At 39.8% G+C, this 21,159-nt stretch overlaps 1 protein-coding gene across 1 annotated transcript; it reads right to left on the bottom strand.

The window, feature by feature from the left end:
- Positions 1-4,504: 4,504 nt before the first annotated feature.
- LOC149822923 (peroxidase 70-like) lies at positions 4,505-6,436 on the bottom strand. The gene is made up of 3 exons (XM_089980176.1): positions 6,044-6,436; positions 5,722-5,916; positions 4,505-5,332 (listed from the first exon to the last, which is right to left on the bottom strand). The coding sequence occupies exons 1-3, from the start codon at positions 6,251-6,253 to the stop codon at positions 4,751-4,753; spliced, it is 987 nt and encodes a 328-aa protein (XP_089836302.1). The 5' UTR covers positions 6,254-6,436; the 3' UTR covers positions 4,505-4,750.
- Between the last annotated feature and the right edge of the window lie 14,723 nt (positions 6,437-21,159).

The raw sequence follows: 21,159 nt of genomic DNA, 5'->3' as shown, positions 1-21,159 counted from the left end.
GGTTCGGTCTGGGTCGCACCCAGGCCGAACATACCCTTTTTTTTAAGCAAGATCGGTCTGGGCGTGACTCAAACCAGCAGGTTTGGTCTGGGTCGCTCCCAGACCAACCCAGTTCGGTCTGAGTTACACCCGGATCGAGCCAACTCCCTTCTTTAAACCCTAAAAGAAGGCGGAAGGGGCATCACCCCTTCCATTTTTCCCTTCTTCTCAAACAGAGAGGGGTCAGCTGCCGGAGCCATCCCTCTATATCCTTTTCTGTGGCAGAGGGATCCTCTCTGTCCTTCTCTGTGGCAGAGGGGGCAGCCATCGGCGTCGACCGGTCGGCCCCCTCCTCTGTCTTTATTTTTTTTCTGCAACTTTGTCGGTAGCCATGGTTGTCGACTCCCTTTGCCCAAAAAAAATGAAGAAATGAAGAAGAAGAAGGGGAGGAGCCTTACCTCGTCATCGCCGGCCAGATTTCACTAAGCTCGTAACTTTTTTTCTTCTTCTCTCCCTCGCTCTTTGTCGCTTCCTCTCTCTCGCTCGCTCTTGATGCAAGATAGGGGAAGTGGGCGTGCGTGAGAGTTTTTATAGCCCTTTCGTAGGGTGAGGAGGTTGAAGATAAACCTCATCCCCTCCCGCAGATTTTGGGGGTGAGGTTTATCCTCACCCCTTTTCAGTTTATCGAAGGCGGTTCCCCCAAATGAAGAACCGTCTCTCTTTTTTTTTTTTTTAACAGTCATCCCCAAATGAAGACGAAATCGTGGGAAGGGGGGTTTACATGGAGCCTGCATTAGTATTACTTGTATCAACTTTTTGAGTGGAGCTTGCATCTGAAAAAATTATTAGGTTTAATATTAGACAATAGAGGTGCCATTTATGTGCATGTTCTGATGGTAATTTTGGCATTTATTGATGTCTTTTATGGTGTTACAGGAAACTGCAACATTAAAGTGGCATTGCCAACATTATTGTTGCACTCAAGAATTTATTTTTGAAACATAGAGCTCCATATTGGTGTGATCCCTATGTCAACTGAGCATAATCATGTTTCCTTTTCTTTCTTTTGGTACTCGATGTTTTTCTTAGTTTTGGTGATCAATGTCCCCTAATTTTGCTCTACCCTGTTTGATTCTATTGAATGGATTGTTGTTGCAGTTCTAACCATTTTGAAAATCTGCAGAACAAAGTGTTACGCCTTCCTAGCTGTTTCTTTTGAACTGATATAGCTTGCTCTCTGTATGCCTATATTTGCTGTGATTATTTCTACTGTTAATTCAGAACAGAAGGTTGGTTATGCACTGAAGACTATATCTTTACTTCATGAATGTTAATCCAGAACAAAATAGTAATTATGCATCAAAAACTGTCTTTTCTTCATGAGATGACACCATCAAAACGACATTATAATTCCTATCTTTATCAATGCTCAAACATTAAACACGTTCGAAGCTCCATGACAGTTGAGATACCCCAATTCCCATCATCGTTGGCCTTCTGCGCCATTCGAGCACTTTGTTCACAGCAACAACAATGTCTCTCGCAAAATTTTCAAATCAATGCTGCTCTTGTAAGTGAATGAATGACCTATTTTATGACCCATGTGAGCTTGAAATTACTGTAAATGAACGAGTGTCACAAGTTTGGTCCTTGGTGCAAAGCTATTTTATTGAATGGATTGTAAACCAGGGTGAGCACAAATACAAAGTAAAAAACCAATGGGGCTCCGCTTGTCTGGTAGGGGCAGCTAGTGCACGTTACATTGTGTTGGGACGTTGCAGGTTCAAAACCCAATGGTGCAGTGTATAACTGGCAGGGGGTCTGCCTAACCCCAGCTTGCCTTTTAAAAAAAAATAAAAAAGCAAATGTTCCACCAATAAGTTGTCGCAAAATATGATGAATAGTTTGCAACCCATCACATTGAAGCAAAAGGTCCACCATGAGCATGAGTTTTGCATGTGTGCACAATCTTAAAATGTTTAGCAATAATTGATTAAATAAATTAACAGCGATTAAAATCCCTAAAAAAATTGTGAAGATTGTAGTCTGATCAGACAATAGCTCGAGCTTATTGGGTTCGTCTAGCGAATAGGCTTAGTTAATGCTAGGTATGTGCCTGTTCACCCTAAGGCGTGGACCTAGTTCATGCACCTTCAATAATATAAAGGTGTAGATCACTTAAGTCCAAGCTCTCAAAGGCAATCAAATGCAAATATCACGTTCGAAAGTTTATTTGGAATCCATGGACTTGACGAGGTAACTATGAAATCATCAGATCCTCCCAAACACCTTCAATGATGGATTTGGAAGTTTTTGCTGGAATTTTGATAGTGCTTCTAAACAAGAAGGTGGGAAGTACCAAATCCACTGGATTTGTGGATTACATACTTTCTTCCCCAGCTACCATGAATGCCGAGATTCCAAACAGGGCCTTAGGAAAGTCAGAGTTTTGAGACTTTAACAAATTTGGATCTCCAGAGTTATGAAAATAACCCCAACATTGAATGCAATAGGGTTGACTGTTCAGCTGCCGCTAGATGAGGGACATCGGCCATGCCATTGATGGTCGGATTCCGGCATGGGGATAGAAATATCATCATCATCCTTCCATGGCAGACTTGGTATGGTTGAAGATGCTGGTTTTGAGGACCGGTTGTTTGGATTGGTTTTCTTCAGTGGGATCCAAAGTGCTCCGATTTTGATCGACGCTGCGGTCACTGGGAGTGGCAAAATCTGACATGACCTGCCAACCCGCTTCTTAACCGGGTTCGTGTCATAAATGGGTTGACCCGCCTAACCCGTTTATTAAACGGGTCGGGTTCATGTTAGGGGTATGCCAACCCGCCAACCCGTTCAATAAACGGGTTAGGTGGACGGGTCAACCCATTTACCCGAACCCATCCCGCCAACCCACCCACCAACCCATTTACCCGACCCGACCTGCCCGCCAACCCATTTACCCGACCCGACCCGCCAACCCGCACGGTAACACGCCAACCCGTTTACCCAACCTGGCCCGTTTATTAAATGGGTTAACCCTGTCGTGTCAGGTTACCCGTTTAATAAATGGGCCGGGTTCGTGTTTGCCACAGCTGACCCGTTTAATAAACAGGTCGGGTTCGTGTTGAGGTATGCTGACCCGCCAACCCGACCCGATTGCCACCCCTAGCAGTCACCCTTGATGATAGTCATAGCGTTGAAGGAAACCCTCTTTCGATTGATTATTCTATGTTGTGATTCCTGGACCTCATGCCTCAAAAACTGCCAACTCCCTGATCCGCTAGACCAACCACAAACCATAAGGTTTGGAGTCCGGATCTATAGGAATCACATGATACAAAATTTGTGCATTAAGCACCTGATTGCCCTCCATCAGGCCTTGGGCCCCACAACTGACAGGCTCTGTCCCTAAGATGGAGGGTGATAAGTTGCTTAATGCACAAATATTTGTGCAATCATATTGCACCTGATCTTTTCGAGTAAGGTTCAGGTACCTTAGTCTGAACCAAACCCGACCCGTTGACACCTCTAATCGTCTATGAAAGTCGTTTGAAGCTCAGATAAAATCGAGTATGACAGGCTTTTGTCATTTTCTTGATTTTCTTCAATTAAACCGTCGAGTAGATTTTGTATTCTACTGTTATCTGGAAGTAACGGTAGAACAATTGGTAACCTAGGGTTATCAATGTACACTTTTCGCTTTCTTTATCTTTTTTTTAGGAAAATTAAAAAAAAAAAAGGCACCTAAAATTTAGGCATTAATCAAAAAAGGCACCTAGATTTTGAAAAAGTTTGAAAACCCACGTAAAAGGTACCATGGTTAATTGAAAAAGCTCAAGAGTTTCCTGCTGTCAAATTTCCTGCTAAATGTGTTGTTGAATTACTATTTTACCCTCAATATATTATTTTCATAAATGCTCTTAAGAAAGAGAGGAGTCTTTGAAGGGTACAAAAATTTATGTGCCTTTTTAAAATTCTCCAAAACTTGGGTGTGTTTTTTTATTAATGGCCAAACTTTAGGTATGTTTTTTGAAAACTTTGCTTCTTTTTTTTACTTTGTTTCACAATCATCTATTTTTTTGTTTTTAAGTTTGAACTTTTTATCCTACAGTTTTTTTTTTGGATAATCCAAGGGTTAGGATCGCTTTTTGAAAAAATGCAGCTTGTTTTACTTTGTTTCTCTATCATCTTTTATTTTCTTTTGAAAAGTTTTATCTTTTTACCCTGCAGTTTTTTTTCTTGGATAATCCAAGGGAATCCCCCTCCCCCAATCACCCACCTCACATTGGCTGGGTTGCCTCAGGTTGGTAAAACCTTATCCTTGAGGTCTCTCTGTCTCACAGGAGACAACACCCAGCTTCCAACTTGTGACCAGGACATCACTAGTGTGTTTCGAACTTGTGACATTCCTACAACTTGGTTATTCTTACTAAAAGAATATAATACAACACTACCTTATATCCGCCATTGATTTTTTAAGGCACTATGAAGAGCTAAATGCCAACTAACGGTGGATTTTATCCTATTTTAGAAAGGAAAACAGAATGAAATTAAAAGACATGACCCCAGCCATTTTTTGCCACTTTGGACCAGTTCTAGAATTGGATATGCATTTCAATTTTTAACATAAAGCACTTAAATTGGTGTCCAATCATGTCAAATTATATGATCAATTAACTTTATTAGTTAAACATATGAGCACACTTTGATTAACTGGCATGAAATTTATTCAGGACAAGTATTACTGGCTAGCCTTGAGCATAATCAATTACTACAGCACATCAATAAGACTCTTTGGTTTAGCGTTCACTCTCCTGCAGTTGGCACGTATTTGGCCTCTGGTGCCTGTAAGAGGGCCTATGTTGCCCATGTTCACCATGGCAGCAGCAAAGTCTCTTCCGAAGGCCAACGGATCAAGGCTGTAGGTCAAAACTTGTAAATCAGCAGATCCACCATTGAAGAGCTCTTGGTCCGAGTGAAGGAGACCTCTCCTGAGCAGCAAGTTGAGGTAGTAGGCATTGTCGAAACGATTCGGAGTCGTGATATCGAAGGGGGCCGGGTTGTCGTCACCACCGGAGACAGGGCACTGTGATCGCCGGAGGGCAGCGAAGAGGGGTCCGATGTTGGTGTCGTTGTAGATCCGGTCCCTAAAAAACTGGCACCGTGCTTGGCCGATGGTGTGTGCACCGGACAAGGCCACCATGTTCTGCTGGTTCAACCCTTTTCGTTGGAAAGCCTCAACGAGTTCGGCAAGGCTGGAAGAAGGTCCAGGGAGGTCGGTGTTGGCTTGATCAAAGCTGGCTGTTATGGAGTCTCTCCTTCCTAATGGTACATCCCAAGACAGCCCGCCAAGCTTTAACATTAAAAAAAAACAATGAAACATAAAAGCATTGAAAATTCAGTCGCAATTTGTATTGTGAATAATGATACGCTAATCTAAGAACCAAGTATCAACATCATCAAGAAGAAGAAGAGCCCAATAGGGTAGGCATAGTGGGGGTGGGGCCTTGGCTGTTAGACGGACAGTCAAGCTTGGATTCTCATGGGCGTTGCCTTTATGTGCAAGCCAATGTGTAGCATAGGCCTGCGGAGCAGGGGTGATCTTAGCCTCGGAGTTTTGCCCTCCCAGCACCATGACAGTAGGTAGGACAGGCTGAGCCAGCGTTACCAGATCTTGGGGTGAGGTTTTTTCCGGTTATAAATTCAAAAAAAGAAGAAGAAGATGAAAGAGAAACAGCTCACCGCAACAACAGAGTCACGAGCAGCGACTGTGAGGATGTCAGCACATGACACAACGCCCACACCGCAAGCTCCATCAACAGCAGTTTTGATGCTGTCGATCACTTCGAATCCTCTCAGAGAGTTGACGTTTGGAGACGCTGTCTTCTCACCGGTGAAGGTTGGAGTGTCGTCCAACAGAACTGAAGCATCACAACCCTGTATTCATTCGGGCGACGAAGAACGCAAAGTTAAGGTGAGTTTGCTTTCAATTGATTTTTGGTTTTCCAGGAGGGTTATGAGTTTATAAGCAGGTGAGTAATGAGTGAAACCTTGTGAGTGTTACCTGAACGAAGCAATCATGGAAGTGAAGGCGGAGGAGGGAGGCACCCATGCGAGCCTCCTGCTGCACCGCCCTCACCACTCCAGCTCTGATGATGGACAGTGCGGTTGGGCAGACGGCGTCGTAGAAAGTGGGGCTTAACTGAGAGGAAGCGCTGGTTGCCAGTGCAACCAAGAGCACCAAGCTCATGCAATAACGGGAAACAGATGCCATGGGAGCTACCAAGCAACCAAACTCTCTGAACTTTTGCTAAAAGAAAGGATTTGCTAGCTTCCCAGTGGGGTGATTGAGTCGAAGATATTGGTGTTGGTCATCCTTATATAATGCTCGCACACCAACCAAATGGAAGAGAAAACGTGTATGTCTTTATTCCGGCTCAGCATGCGAGAGACTTTTCTTAGTGCCTAGACGCACGGATAAGGAACTCCTTAGAATTATCCAAAACTTTACTTGGAATTATCCAAAACTTTAGATGGGAGGTTTTCATTGGACCACTGGATGTTAGAGGATTGGGTATTGCAGATCTTAGGCGGCTCACCAAATGTCTAGGAGGACACTATGGAAATTTCCTCGGTCTGGACATGTCTATGGAAAGAGGACACTAGGTGGAAAAGGGGGACAGGCTTTATGGAAAGAGGACACTAAATGAAGGTGTGATATTTTCCTTGGGAGCAGGGTGAGGGTTAAGGTAAATGACGGTGCTAAAACAAAGTTTTGGTGGGACGTATGGCTAGGTGAGATCAGCCTCAGAGAGGAATTCCGAGCCCTGTTTCATCTTATTAAGGGAAGCAACAAATTGGTTTCCTCAATGTGGCATGGGCATGATGAAGGTTGGGAAATTGTTCTTAAAAGAAACCCAAATGACAATGCGTTTCATGAATGGTTTTCATTAATGCAGAAACTCGAGCAAACCACATTAGTGCAAGGCCAAGACACCCTGCACTGGGGTTATTCAGACAATGGTAACTTCAGTGTATCATCTTGTTATAGATCCTTATGCCGGCATGATGTTCAGTGTCCCCCAAACAGTTATCTTTGGGCAGGAGGAATGCCACCAAGAGGATCAACCTTTGCCTGGTTAAGCTGCCTTGCAGGTGCTGTTAATGTGGCTTATCTAAAGGGTCGGTTGATCATTTATTCAAAGAATGCTATTTTATTAAAGAATTACTGAAGGCATCATGGTCACAGCTCACTCAATTCTGGGAACACGTCACAAATTTAAGGGATCTTCTCCTGGTAAATGAGCTGCAGTGCAGAGGTAACAAGTGGTTATTTGTTTGAAGGTGCTGACGGGTATGGCAGTAGAGGGGTTTGGCTTCAAATGATTGGAATAGTGTTCTGGGAGGAAAAACCGAATTGGAGACTTCTGCTATCTAGCTAGTATCCTATGGGAGCTAAAATAAAGACATCTTAAGTGGCCTAAACAGGATCTCAGATGGGTGGGACTGTCAAGAATTGATGTATGATCTAATGAGACATTATATTGTATTTCCGATTAGGAATTGAATCCTCATCATTTCCTAGATTGCTTTAAAATTTCTTATCCTGATGAGAATAAAATTATTTTCTTCTCTCACAAAAAAAATCTGAAAAAAAACGGGTTTGATAGTGTTGCCTCGTTGCAAGGTCTGTTGTGGCGTAGCAAAGAAGGGTCGAACATGACGTTCTGCCCCCTTTGGGATGGGATTTTCTTATTTGCAAGCTGCGCATTTCGTCTTAAGCCACCTACCCCATGTAGACACACTGTAACGTTTTCTTTTTTTTAGCCTCATTTCTTGACTCCTCCATAGCTGGTGGTGTGATCTCTTATGAACACACAAAAATCAATAAAGATATATGACTCCCGTGTTTCGTGGACTAGGCAATGCTTCTCACCATGTGTATGTCTCAACTTTTCTTTTGTGTTTGTGATCTTTTGTACGGTTAATGTTTGGAGCTTGGGGGAAGTTGCAACCACACATGCGTAGGCCAAAACACACTCATTCTCTATTTCATCACCGACTCCATCTAAGAATTAAGCATTGGTGTTGTTTTTATTTTGCTTTTCTGTTTTACTTGAAGGATCCGTATCAACTGGATCACAGCCCAACCAATGATGGAAAGCTTCTTAGTTAGGTGGGGATCACAGCCCAACCAATACCCAAAAACTCGCTTCGGAAGTATGATAATTCTTGCTTTCAAAACTTGATAGGAATCTCGATTCTTTCACGTTTCTCCTATATTTTACACACACTTCATTTATTCTTCTTATATCTTTTCTCACTCTACTTCTCATGTTTTTTGTGTATTTACTCCCACTCTTCTCACTCACTTTCATATGCTTTCTCTAAATTGGCAATCATTATTTTTAGATTTTTGTTAAAATTTTAATTCTTACACTCAAAAATTATTAAATTTAAGAATAGTCACTTTTATTTTAGTTTTTGTTTGCATTCAATTTTTATTCTCACTCAATTCTTATATTGCTTTTTTTATTCCTCGCTTTCCGCTTCATATGCATTTTAAAATGCATCACTCTCGCTTTTGCTTCCGGTATCATTTCCCGCTTTCGCTTCATAGTCTAGCAACCTTAGTTCAAATTCGTGAAATAGGTTAAGCAAGCCAAGCAGCCAAGCATGAAGAACAAGTGTTCGGCTCTGCAAAGATTTTAAAAAAAAATTAAAGAGATTTTTATAGTATTGTCTAAGTTGCAAGTTCTGTTGTAACCTAACAGACGTTCTGCCCCTTTGGGATTGGAAGCAGATAACAGGAGCATTTTTGCTCATGCCGACACCGTGGCCATCCGATTTGCATTTTAAAAAGCTCAAAAGTCAACAAAACCACATGGCATTCATCCAAAATGCAAACACATGAGAGGGTGGTGTATGTTCCCCCTGGAACACGGGGCCGCGTGTTCGGGGGTCCGAATGAGTGCCATGTGGCACTCATTCGGCTGGTTATGTACGGAGGAAGATCTTGGGTTTTGCAACCCATGTTCAGGGGGCAACATACAACCTGCTCTGCAAACAGATGGCCATGATGTCGGCTTGAGCAAAAAAGCTCATGTTCAGCATGACCTGATCTGCTTCCTTTGGGATTTGGGTATTTTCAAGGAGTTGCTCATTTGGTGTTAAACCACCTACTCCATGTGGTTCACAATGTAACATGTTTTTCCCCCTTCTCCTTAGCCTCATTCGTTAACTCCTTAATCACCTAACTTTTGGCTCCTTCCTGTGCACCCTCATTTCTCTAATTTTGGTGTGTGATCTCTTTTCAACACACAAAAGTGAATGAACATATATGACTTCTTTCTTTCGTGGATGTAGGCATTACGCCGAACCAGATATATATCTTGCATCCTTTAGTTCGTCTTTGTGATCTTTTGTATCTTATATTTTGAACTTGGGGTTGTTACAACCAGGTACATGAGCCCATCTCTGCTCCATCCAAGAATGATGCATTCTTTTCTTTTTCTTGAAAACACAGTATCAACTGTATCATATGAACATTATTTTTAAAGAGCTCGTGACATAGCTCAGCAAACCGAGCATGAGCAACTAGTATTCGGCTCGATTCAGCTTGTATTTACTTATTACTTATTATTATTATATATATATAGATTGTAAATGGTAATTGAAGTGTTTGACTTGCAACAAACAGTAAATGAGCTAATTTCATCTTCTATGAGTTCAATTCCAGTCATCCCTCACCTTCATACCCCCACTTAAATCTGATGATTCAAGTTGTTTTGATCAATTTTGACCCTATAGATGCATTCATCATGGTCCAGTGGGTGTTGACGCTTGGATCATATTTTTTTCAAGAAAAAAAAGTATGGTTTTTTTAAATCACAAAATTTATTGTTTTGTCAACCATTGATTTTTTTTTTTAACTTCAAAAAGTCCTGCTCATAAATCGGATTTCAGCTATGTAAATGTTCAGCTTCACTTATAGATCACATCAGTGGAATTTGATTTGATTAAAACTCCCATCATTCAAATCACGAGGACGGATACGAAGATAGGGATGACAGGGGATGAGTGGATATATTCCATTTGGATTGGATCTGTAGGTTTGGACTCCAATTTGAATTTAATTATTTCCTCTCTTTCTTCGTTACTGTAGTCCTTTTTGTTAATGAGGCATCTCAGCTTATGAACTCGATCTTGGCACAGCTTATTCTGTTAATCGTCTCCTTAGTGTACTTTGTGGTTAAAACTGTATACTAGGGGCACACAGCACAAAGTGGCATGTTTTCTTTTGAAAGAAAAATAAGTCATTCATTGAATAGCACAAAGAAAGAAGACCTATAGGTGACAAGGCTTAACCTATAACTAGAAAAACTACAGTAACGAAGAAAGAGAGGAAAAGATGACTTACAGTCATTTGGAGTCTACAATCTTACGATTCACTCGGCCATGTTGACATCCCTGTCATAATACAGTTACTGTTAGTAGTTTTTTTTTAAAGGTGAGCTGGGGTTAGGCAGACTCCTACCAGTTATACAACGATATCATTGGGATTTGAACTTGCAGCGTCCCAATACAAGGTGACCTGCACTCCCTACTCCTACCAGACAAGCGGAGCCCCCGCCGGCCGCTTTGAGATTTGAGGCCACCGCCTAGAGCCTCAAATGAATATATATATATATATATATATATATAATGCTTATATTTTCACATGCTGACGATCTCCAATGAAACATGGCACATGACTCTTCCCTTTTCCTGTGGTTCACTTTCTTTCTTTTTCCATGGCTGCGTTTCCACGTGATTCACAATGTACATGTTTTTGTTTTCTTTCTCTTGTGAACATGTTTTTGTTCCCTTCTCCATAGATGCATAGCCACCAACCGGTCCAACCCAACCTCACGTGGTCCACAATGTAACACGTTTTTTCACCGATCCCATCATTCGAAATAGGATGGGCTATCCTACATTCAATCCTAGCTGTCCAATCAATGGCTAGGCTTGGTCTACATCTTCATTTGGGTGTGGACGGATCCTAACCCTCCAGTTGGTTTCACTGGATGGCTAAGATCGACAGACGACAGACGATGAAATGAAACTCATCCTATGACTATATATATAAATGCGTAGCTGCACAACCCTTAGTTGCGCAGCTACAGTGGAACAAGCCTGGCCATCCATCACGGGGTGTGATGGATGGTCAGTGCTAAAAAAAAATGCAAAAAAAAAACTAACAAAAATGCTGTTTTTGCTAGTTTTTAAGTTTTAACATCCCTGCTAAAGGAACCAGTTCACGTTTTTTCATTGATTTTTTTTTTTAATTGCCAAAAAGTCCTGCTCATAAATCTGATTTCAGCAATTTAAATGTTGATCTTCATTAAATAATGATATAGATCACATCTGTGGAATTTGATTTGATTAAACAACTTGCATCAAGGGGTACCAAGATGGTGATGAGTGGATACCATGTGACTTGGATCAGTAGGTTTGGGCTCCAATTCAGCTTGTGAACTCGAGCTTGACCCAGCTTGCCACAAAAAGTAAAGCTCAGTTTGGCTTAGCTCGTGAGCTTGAACACCCTTAATTTGTTCAGTTGGTTTACCAGCACTAGTTGAGAAGGTGACACCTTTGTCACCCATTATTCTGAACCAACATTCGTATTGGGCCCTAATGTAAGTCAATGTCATAAGCTTTTTGAAATTTAGATGCTTGTTCATACTCAAGGGGATTAGGGTGTGAACCTTCTTTTCAAGGAAAAGCATTTCCCCAAAGGCACAACGAATATCTCTAAGCACACTCTTATATTTCTAAAAGTTCAGTTGATAAAATGGATCTGAAAGAATATTTCTGAAGGTTTTCAGTGTTTTTAGGTCTTCTAAAAGAAAATTCTGATTTTATGCTTTTGGACCAAAAACTAGTGTCCTCAAACCTCTTCAACCAAAAAGCATAGGTTGTTAGCTTTGCAATGAACCAAAAAAGTTTACTTCCATCTGACATTAGAGTACGGCCAAAACAAGTTTTTTGGTTTTTAAAATATCTTTTTTAAAAAGTAGGGCCCACTTAGAGAGCATTATTTTTGTTCTTTTGAATTGTGAAATTTAGTTTTGAGCCTTAAAAATAATTTATAGTCAAGGATTGTTAGCTTTCAAACTCCATAAAATGTTTCTCAAATAGATTTATAAAACTCCAGATATCACCATTTTGTCTGCATCATGCGAGAATGGTCCAGTTCCATTCATGTTCTTAACCCAAACAAGATCCAGCAGGTTCTTATGGATTTGTGCCAGCATGACCTACTGGCACATACCCATATATGGATCGGGTCTAGGCGGATCAAACCCAATTTGGCCTGAATCTAGATCCATTTGGATATGTGCTAGTGTCTCACTGGTAGGGGTGTCAACGGGTCGAGTTTGGTTAGGAACTAGGTGGAATCTGACTTGGACCAGATATTTTTTGGTACGGTATCAGATCCAAAACTGGGTCTATTCCGGTCCACTATAAGAAAAAACATACCCAATAAGAATTACATGAACCAAACCTGGACCATACCCTGTAAAACCATATTTTTATTATTTGTACATTGAAAATTTGTGGGTCTTATAGTCTCGTATAAAATTTCACAAACTATACTCGGGTGACCTTCAGGTCTGGACCCGATCTTAATCGGGTCTTCTTATTTATCACCATACCCGGACCCTACAGGTCAGCTCTGGGTAAACCAGGCTTGTTGACACCCGTACTTACTCGTGCAGACCTAATGGGTCTAGACACGTTCCTACCCAGATAGTTTGACCCATTGGCCCAGGTCCATGACATATGCCAATGACTCCCACTGGTGCAAACCCAAGAGTGTGTCAGTAGGCACTATTGGAGCAGGCCTATTTGTGCTAGACCCAGTTTGGATTTGACCCCGTCCTATTGTCCAAGTGAACTCGAGTATACACCAGTAGGGCATATTGACGCAAACCCGATTCTGGGCCTATTAGAATTATTGGTTGTCCCTATCTCCAGACACTCTTAACCTTTAAAAAATCAAGAAATTTGATGACTTGGTCCTTGAGCATTTTCATTACAATGTTGAAGCCCTCCCAACAATCAGTAATCTTTATGAGCTAAAGTAGAAAAAAGGTAAGTTCTCTTCACATTTTAAATATCGATGGAGGATGGTGTATATCTCACAATCATCTTAGATAATTTTTTCCAGCCATTAAAAAGTTTGATCAGGCTAACGGTTTTGAAGAAATCTTGAAGAGAGCAAAATGAATTGAAATTTGTTGGGGATAAAACGAACGTACTGGGTCTCCCCACAAGTGTGAATCGATGGAAACAATAAAGCAATGATAGTAGAAGAAATAAAACAAAAAAAAACAACAGCAAAAATAAAATAGCACACAACAATTTACGTGGTTCCCTCTCAACTAAAGTACATCCATGACGACCAATAGGTCAACAACTTCCACTTTCTTCCAACAAAGATTACAGAGTGGCCAAAAGGCATAAGCCTTATAAACACGCAAGGTGTAACAAAATGAATAAGAGGATATACCTCATTGAGGAACAAAGAACGAATGATTTGAAGAACCAGCTTGACGAAGTTGTCCTGAAAGAACTGTAGCAACACTTCTTGCTTTTGTTCATTCCACACCCTTTCGGTACCCTAAAAGAGTTTCTCACACCATTTTGCTCTCTTATGCTTCTTCTTTTGCTCTTTCATCCATCCCTTAAATAGAGGATGAGACTCGCATTTAATATGGAAGACTAAACATCTTGCATAACTTACAATGCATCTGAAGCTCATTAGCACAAATTGCTATCCACTTGAAGCCACAAATTACTATTCGGCGACTACTACAAATCGCTATGCAGCGATACCACAAATCGCTATTCAACTATACTGCAAATCGTTATTCAGGTTAAAGCACTCTTCGCCAAGTCGTTATCGACAAATCGTTGATCCTCAAACTCTGAACAGCTGAATCGTCATTCAGTTGAGAGGACTTCTATAAATTGTTATCCAGTGAATACGAAAATCATCCTCGAGAAAATCAGGCCTCGTGCTTGGAATTTTGTAGCGATACTGAATGTGCATCAAACCAATGAATCCCACAAAGGATGGAAACCTAACAATTCTCCTCCTTCCCAACTTATGTGGAAGCTTCTTCCATTCCTGCTAGGAATCAACACTTCTCATGCTTGTCCTTGGGCAATGACTTGGTCAACATATCTGATGTATTGTCATCATTATGCACTTTCTCCAGTTGCAGTAATTTTTCATTCAAGACATCTCGAATCCAGTGGTATCGAACATCGATATGTTTTGATCTTGAATAAAATAAGGAATTCTTACTCAAGTGAATCGCACTCTAGCTATCACAGTGAAAAACATACTTTTCTTGCTTCAAGCCCATCTCTTGCAAGAATTTCTTCACCCACAATAATTCTTTACTGGCTTCTGTAATGACGATGAACTCAGCTTCTATAGTAGAGAGAGTTACACATTTCTGTAATTTCAATTGTCATGCAACTGTTTCCCCTGCAAAAGTACTCAAATACCCAAAAGTAGACTTTCTACTTTCTACTTTCTACTTTCTACTTTCTACTTTCTACTTTCTACTTTCTACATCACCAGCCATATCAGAATTTGTGAACCCATCAAGAATAGATTCACCCTTTCCAAAACACAGGCTCAACTTCAAAGTGCCTTGAAGATACCTTAGAATCCATTTCACTGATGCCCAGTGTTCCTTCCCTGGATTTGACAGAAATTGACTAACAACTCCAACAGCATGAACTATGTCTAGTCGAGTACATACCATAGCATGCATCAACGAACCTACTACCGAAACATAGAAAATTTTCTGCATCTCAATTTCTTCTTTATCATTTACAGGACATAAACTTGAGCTAAGTTTGAAATGGTCTGCAAGTGGACAATTAACAAGCTTTGCTTTGACCATGTTGAACCTTTCAAGAACCTTTCTGATATACTTCTCTTGTGATAACCAGATCAGCCCATGTGATCTGTCATGAATGATTCTCATCCTAAGAATTTTTTTTGCCGGACCTAAATCCTTCATGGAAAAGGTCTCACTCAACTCCAACGTTAACTTGTTTATCTTGCTGATGTCTTGACCCACAATCAGCATATCATCCACATAAAGCAAGAGAATGGTAAAATTACCATCTGAAAATTTTTTCACAAACACACAATAGTCTGTGGAGGTTCTTGAATATCCATGCTCAGTCATAAAGGAATCAAACTCCTTATACCACTGCTTTGGTGCTTGCTTCAATCCATACAAGTTCTTCTTCAGCTTGCAGACTAGATGCTATTTACCCTTGGCAATGAAGCCCTCAGGTTGCTCCATATAAATTTATTCTTGCAAGTCACCATGCAGAAATGCAGTCTTCACATCAAGCTGCTCAACTTCCAAATTCATGCTTGTAGCTATACCGAGTACAGTTCGGATGGAGAACATCTTTATAATTGGTGAGAAGATTTCATCAAAATAAACTCTCTTCTTCTAAGCAAAATCTTTCACTGCAAGTTGTGCCTTATATCTAAGTTGAGAGTTGATCACATCAGTCTTTTGCCTGAAGACCCACTTGTTCTTCAACGTCTTTTTTCTTTTAGGTGTCTTTACTAGATCAAAGATGTGATTCTCATACAATGAATTCATTTCCTCTTTCATTGCTTTAATCCACTCAGTTTGGTTTTTGTCCTCCAAAACTTCTTTAAAAGGTTTTGTCCTCCTGAATGGTTGTTTCTCTCTGGTAGACCTCCTTATCGGAGTCTAAGAAAGTGACTCATGGGGTATTGGCTCTCTCTCAATTTTTGTCTCATCATATCCTTCCTTTGCATCATTGTGATGATGTGGCATTTCCTCCATGAAATCCTGAACAGTCGGCGCATCAAGGGGATCTAAGTCAACAAGATCACATTTACTAGACTTTGATAGCTCAGACTTACCAATGTCTTCAATGGTCTGATCCTTTAAGAAGACAACATCTCAACTTCTGACCACCTTCTTATCAACGGAGTCATAGAGTCTGTAGCCAAAATCTTCATGTTCATAGTCAAGGAATATGCACTGCTTCATTTTTTGATCAAGCTTGATCCTCTCTTCCTTCGGAACATAAACAAAAGCTCTACAGTCGAACACTCTTAAGTGTCAATAGGAAGGTTATTTCGATGTCTAAACTTTCTCTAGAACATCTTCCTTCAAGGGAATAGAATGAGATAAATTGATAAGATCAATTGTTGTCCTCATTGCCTCACCCCAAAAAGATCTTGGCAATTTAGAGTGTGACAGCAAACATCTGACTCTATCAAGGATGGTGTGATTCATTCTCTCAGCAACTCTATTCTTTTGAGGTGTCATCCTCACAGTCCTTTCATGCTTGATGCCATGATTAGTGCAATACTGATCAAATAGCCCAATGTATTCATCACCATTATCTGAGCGAACACACTTCAACTGCCTGCCAGTTTCTCTTTCAATCATGGCCTGAAATGCTTGAATACATCTAGAACTTGGTCTTTAGTTCTCCGTGTATAAGCTCAGAGTTTCCTAGAGTGATCATCAATGAAAGTCACAAAGTACAATGCACTATCAAGTGTCTTGACCTTCAAAGGTCCATAGACATCAGAATGTACAAGATCTATAACATGAGATTTTCTAGATGCAATGCTTCTATAGAAAGAAACTTTGTTTTGTTTACCATGGAAGTAATGAACACAAGGTTCCAAAGATGTACCTATTGCACCCGTCAGGAGCTCTTTCTTAACTATGACTTGCAGTCCCTTCTCGCTCATATGCACGAGCCTTCTATGTCATATCTCTGTGGATGAGCCAGCATTCACAACATTATTGCAGATCTCCGCTTGCAAAGTGTAGAGGGAGCAGGTCTTAGTTCCTCTTGCTACCACCAAGGAACCCTTAGTTAACTTTCACCTTCCATCACTGAAGGTGTTGTTGTAGCCCTCATCATCCAACTTTTTGGCAGAGATCAGATTCAGTCGGATGAGTGGTTAATGCCTCACATCTTTCAACAACAATTTGCAGCCAATATTTATTTCCAAGCAAATGTAGCCAATGCTAACAATCTTTGACACATCTTCATTTCTCATTCGGACATTCCCAAAATCACCTTGCGAGTAGGAAGTGGAGAGATCAGCCTGTGAGGTAACATGAAATGAAACTCCAGATTCAATAACTCAATCAGTCTCTTGACCGATCAGATTGATGCTAGTGCCATCACAGATAACCATGAGCTCTCCATCTGTGATTGCGGTTGTGGCACTCTGCTTTTATTCTGAGCTCTTCTCTTTCCTATGCTCGAGCTTCTTGCACTTCTGCTTCATATGCTCCTTCTTGTGGAAATAATAACACTCGACATCTTTCTTTGAGCTCGAGTGTGAGTGGCCTCTGGATTTGCCACTGTAGTGCGGAGCCTTACTCTTACTCCTGCTTCTCCCCCGGTTTTTAATCACAAGTGCCTCAGAGGTAGAAGGACCTGATAACTTTCTTCTCGTCTCTTCATTCAGAAGACTATTGATAACTTAGCTCATCGTTATCATTCTATTAGGTGCGGAGTTATTGACTGTGACCACCAAGGTTTCCTAACTCTCAAGAAGGGAACTAAGGAGCAACAAGGCTTGCAACTCATCATCAAAAGTGATTTTCATTGTAGCCAACTGATTTACAATGCTTTTAATCTCATTTAAATGCTCTACAATAGAGTTACCCTCTTTGTATTTGAGGTTCACAAGATTTTGAAATAAAAAGGCCTCATTCCCTATTGTCTTTCTATCATAAAGACTTTCCAGTTTGGTCCAAAAAACATCCACCAAAGTTTTTGTGGATACATGATGAAAGACACTATCATCTATCCATTGCCAAATGAAACTGACAACCTTTCAGTCTAGCTTTCACTATTTATCATCTTTCATCTCTTCTGGTTTGCTTTTATCGCCCTTTATAGGTCCATCCAAATCTTTACAAACCAAAAGGTCTTCTATTTTTGTTTTCCATGTCATCTAGTTTGTGTCATTCAAATTGATCATGCGACTGACGTTGTTTTTCATGACTCACACACAAATATATGACGAACTGAGACTAAAAACCAAAGCTCTGATACCATATGTTGGGAATAAAACAGGCGTATCGGGTCTCCTCACAAGTGTGAATCGATGGAAACAATAAAGCAATGACAGTGGAGGAAATAAAACCAAAACAAACCAACATCAGAAACAAAACAGCACACAATGATTTACGTGGTTCTCTTTCAACTGAGATACGTCCACGGTGACCAATAGGTCAGCAACTTCCACTTTCTTCCAACAAAGATTACAGAGTGGCCAAAAGGCATAAGCCTTACAAACACACAAGGTGTAATGAAATGATAAAAGATGATATACATCACTGAGGAACAAAGAACGAATGATCTGAAGAACCAGCTTGACGAAGTTGTCCTAAAAGAAGTGTAACAACACTTCTTGCTTTTGTTCACTCCACACCCTTTCGGTGCCCTAAAAGAGTTTCTCACACATTTTCACTCTTTCTGCTTCTTCTTTTGTTCCTTCATTCATCCCTTAAATAGAGGAGGAGACCCGCATTTAATGTGGAAGACTAAATGTCTTGCACAACTTATAATGCACCTGAAAAACATTATCATAAATCGCTATTCACTTGAAGTCACAAATCGCTATCTAGCGACTACTACAAATCGCTATACATCGATACCACAAATCACTATGCAGGTTAAAGCACTCTTCGCCAAATCGTTATCGACAAATCACTGATCCTCAAACTCTGAACAACTGAATCATCATTCAGATGAGAGGACTTCCAAAAATCGCTATCCAACAAATACAAAAATCGTCCTTGAGAAGATCAGGCATCGTGCTTGGAATTTTGTAGCAATATTGAATGTGCATCAAACCAATGAATCCCACAAAGGAAGTTAACCCAAAAAATTTGGCATAAAAAGGGGTTGTATGATAGAATAAAATTAAACAGAGAGCAAACAAAAATGAAGGATACAAGAAAATTACTCCCAAAAATTAAGTCTACACTAGAAACAAAAAATGATAAGAAAAACTACAAGCCATCAGAAGAACCATGGGCATAATTAAGTCCAGAATAAACATACAGTGCAGAAAGCGCCGCTTTTACCTCATAAGCAAAAGAATTGTAACCTTCATTGGACCAAGGATCAAAAGTTTTTTACCACCGAGGTGGTATCTCATGTGGTAAGCGGAGCCCTGTTCAAAGCTGAAGGCCCAGGTTCGAATCCCACTGCCACATGGAGCTTAAGAGATATCTGGTAGGGGTCTGCCTAACCCCAGCTTGCCTTTAAAAAAAAAAGGATCGACAAAATGTGTTAAGAAGTCAAAGTAAAAATTTTCAAAATGCCAGCAATTTCAAACCCACTTGTGATGAAAGGAAATGATCTCATTCATTTTTCCAACTTTCAACATGCTATAGGGTACACCACCTAGCTTAGCTGTGTATAGATAGTGTTGAAGCATATCATCCATGATAACCTAGACAAAGAAGAGTCAATGTAGACCGATGGTAGCCAACCCTCTACCTCCAACCAAGATCTTGGTATCTACAAGATTCTTTCGCAGAACACCAGAACAAAGTCAACAACTAATAAATTGTTGAGCAAATCCAAAATTGTTCTGTTTGTCCTCCAAATCCATTCAAAATGCCTGTTAGCCAAAAAAAAGAGAAGTCTTAAGAGTTAGCGCATGAAGAAGAAAAAGTAGAGTAAAAAAATGCACTACTTAGAAATGTCTAAATCTTCTGAAAATGGAGGTAGAATGGATGAGCTGAATTTTGAAAATTAACCACTATGTCCAAAAATCGTCAAACCATCTTCTAGGCTAGAGGCAGAAAACCACAAAATTCTTAAGCCAATCATGGGAAAGAAATAGCTCAAGATACGTGCTTTGGAGTGCACAAGAAGGAAAAAGAGAAACAAAGGAAAGGAATGAAAACATTAAAATATGAAGAGAAAATAAGCCAGAATGAAGAAAGGAATTGAAAAGAAAAAATTATTTTCATGTTCAATTAGTTGCTTATGATGGAAAAGGAATCTCTCGAAAAGACCTTGTTGTTGGATCTTGACCCCTTGAGTCTAGGGACCCAAGAAAATCAAACACGGTAGAGTGGGATTGGGCTTGAATCATCACCAATAGATTCAGGGGATGAAACCATTCTTGAAAATTCCGCATTGCATGTTCTTGCATATTATTTTCTTTTTGATCCAAGGAGAATTGGATCATCATTCCCCAAGTCCAGGTAGGAGAATGAAAACAAAACTTGGGACTTGTAAATATTCAAATTAAAAACACTAAAAATAAAAAAGTCAATCACATTTGAAAAATCATGAGAAGTAATAAAAATCAATAAAATTTGAAAAAAAACAGAAAATCACTAAAAAATAGAAAATCTGAAAAAAAAATGATGTTTCCAAAAGTCTCAGTTTACTCAAAGATTTTAAATAAAAAAATCTTTGAGCATTAAATCATGTTTTAAAATATTTTTCAAAACCTTGTTATCCTCAAAGAAATAAGCAATTTTTTGTTCAAAACCTTGTTACAATTTGTCTACCATTTCATAGCTGAGAAGTCCATAATTGATAAGTCTTGCCTAAATTAATTTTCTAACCTACTTCTTTCATGAATTTGGAAACAAATTTCAAACTAGGGACGTGGACAATCTTTGTAAATTTTTAAAAAGAAAAAGAATCTCAAATTTCATAAAAGAGGTCATATTCTATTAATTTTAAAATAATGATTTTTTTCAATCCTACCAATTGTACTTAAAATTTAAATAAAAATAATTTTATTGGAATAAGAAAACTCTCAGTGAGGTAGAGAGATTTACCCCATTTGCACTAATTCAAAACAAGTAATAATGGCTTAGTGGGCCCAAGTCAAGCTTTTAGATATCGGTGTAAGACCACTAAGGAACCATGTTGGTGACCAACTCTATATGTTGAAGAAATAAAAACATTGAAATCTTAGAAGGCCTATTCTTTAAAGCATTGTGTGCGAGAAAATAAAAAATTTGTGAGACAGAGTGAAAAAGAAGAGAAAAAAAATCATGCATAAAAGAAAAGCACATAAATGCATAGAGCTCTAAAAAAGTTAAA

This window comes from Nuphar pumila, chromosome 11 (genome assembly GCF_984573655.1).
Source record: "Nuphar pumila chromosome 11, dmNupPumi1.hap1.1, whole genome shotgun sequence".
Lineage (NCBI taxonomy): Eukaryota > Viridiplantae > Streptophyta > Magnoliopsida > Nymphaeales > Nymphaeaceae > Nuphar > Nuphar pumila.
This window is presented reverse-complemented; position numbering and strand designations above follow the sequence as displayed.

Bases quoted from the DNA above. Each gene is read 5' to 3' on its own strand.
- LOC149822923 (XM_089980176.1), bottom strand. From the start codon at position 6,253: ATGGCATCTGTTTCCCGTTATTGCATGAGCTTGGTGCTCTTGGTTGCA. The intron at 5,917-6,043 runs GTAACACTCACA...GAATGAATACAG, and splicing joins TCCATGATTGCTTCGTTCAG to GGTTGTGATGCTTCAGTTCT. The intron at 5,333-5,721 runs GTGAGCTGTTTC...TTAATGTTAAAG, and splicing joins CTCGTGACTCTGTTGTTGCG to CTTGGCGGGCTGTCTTGGGA.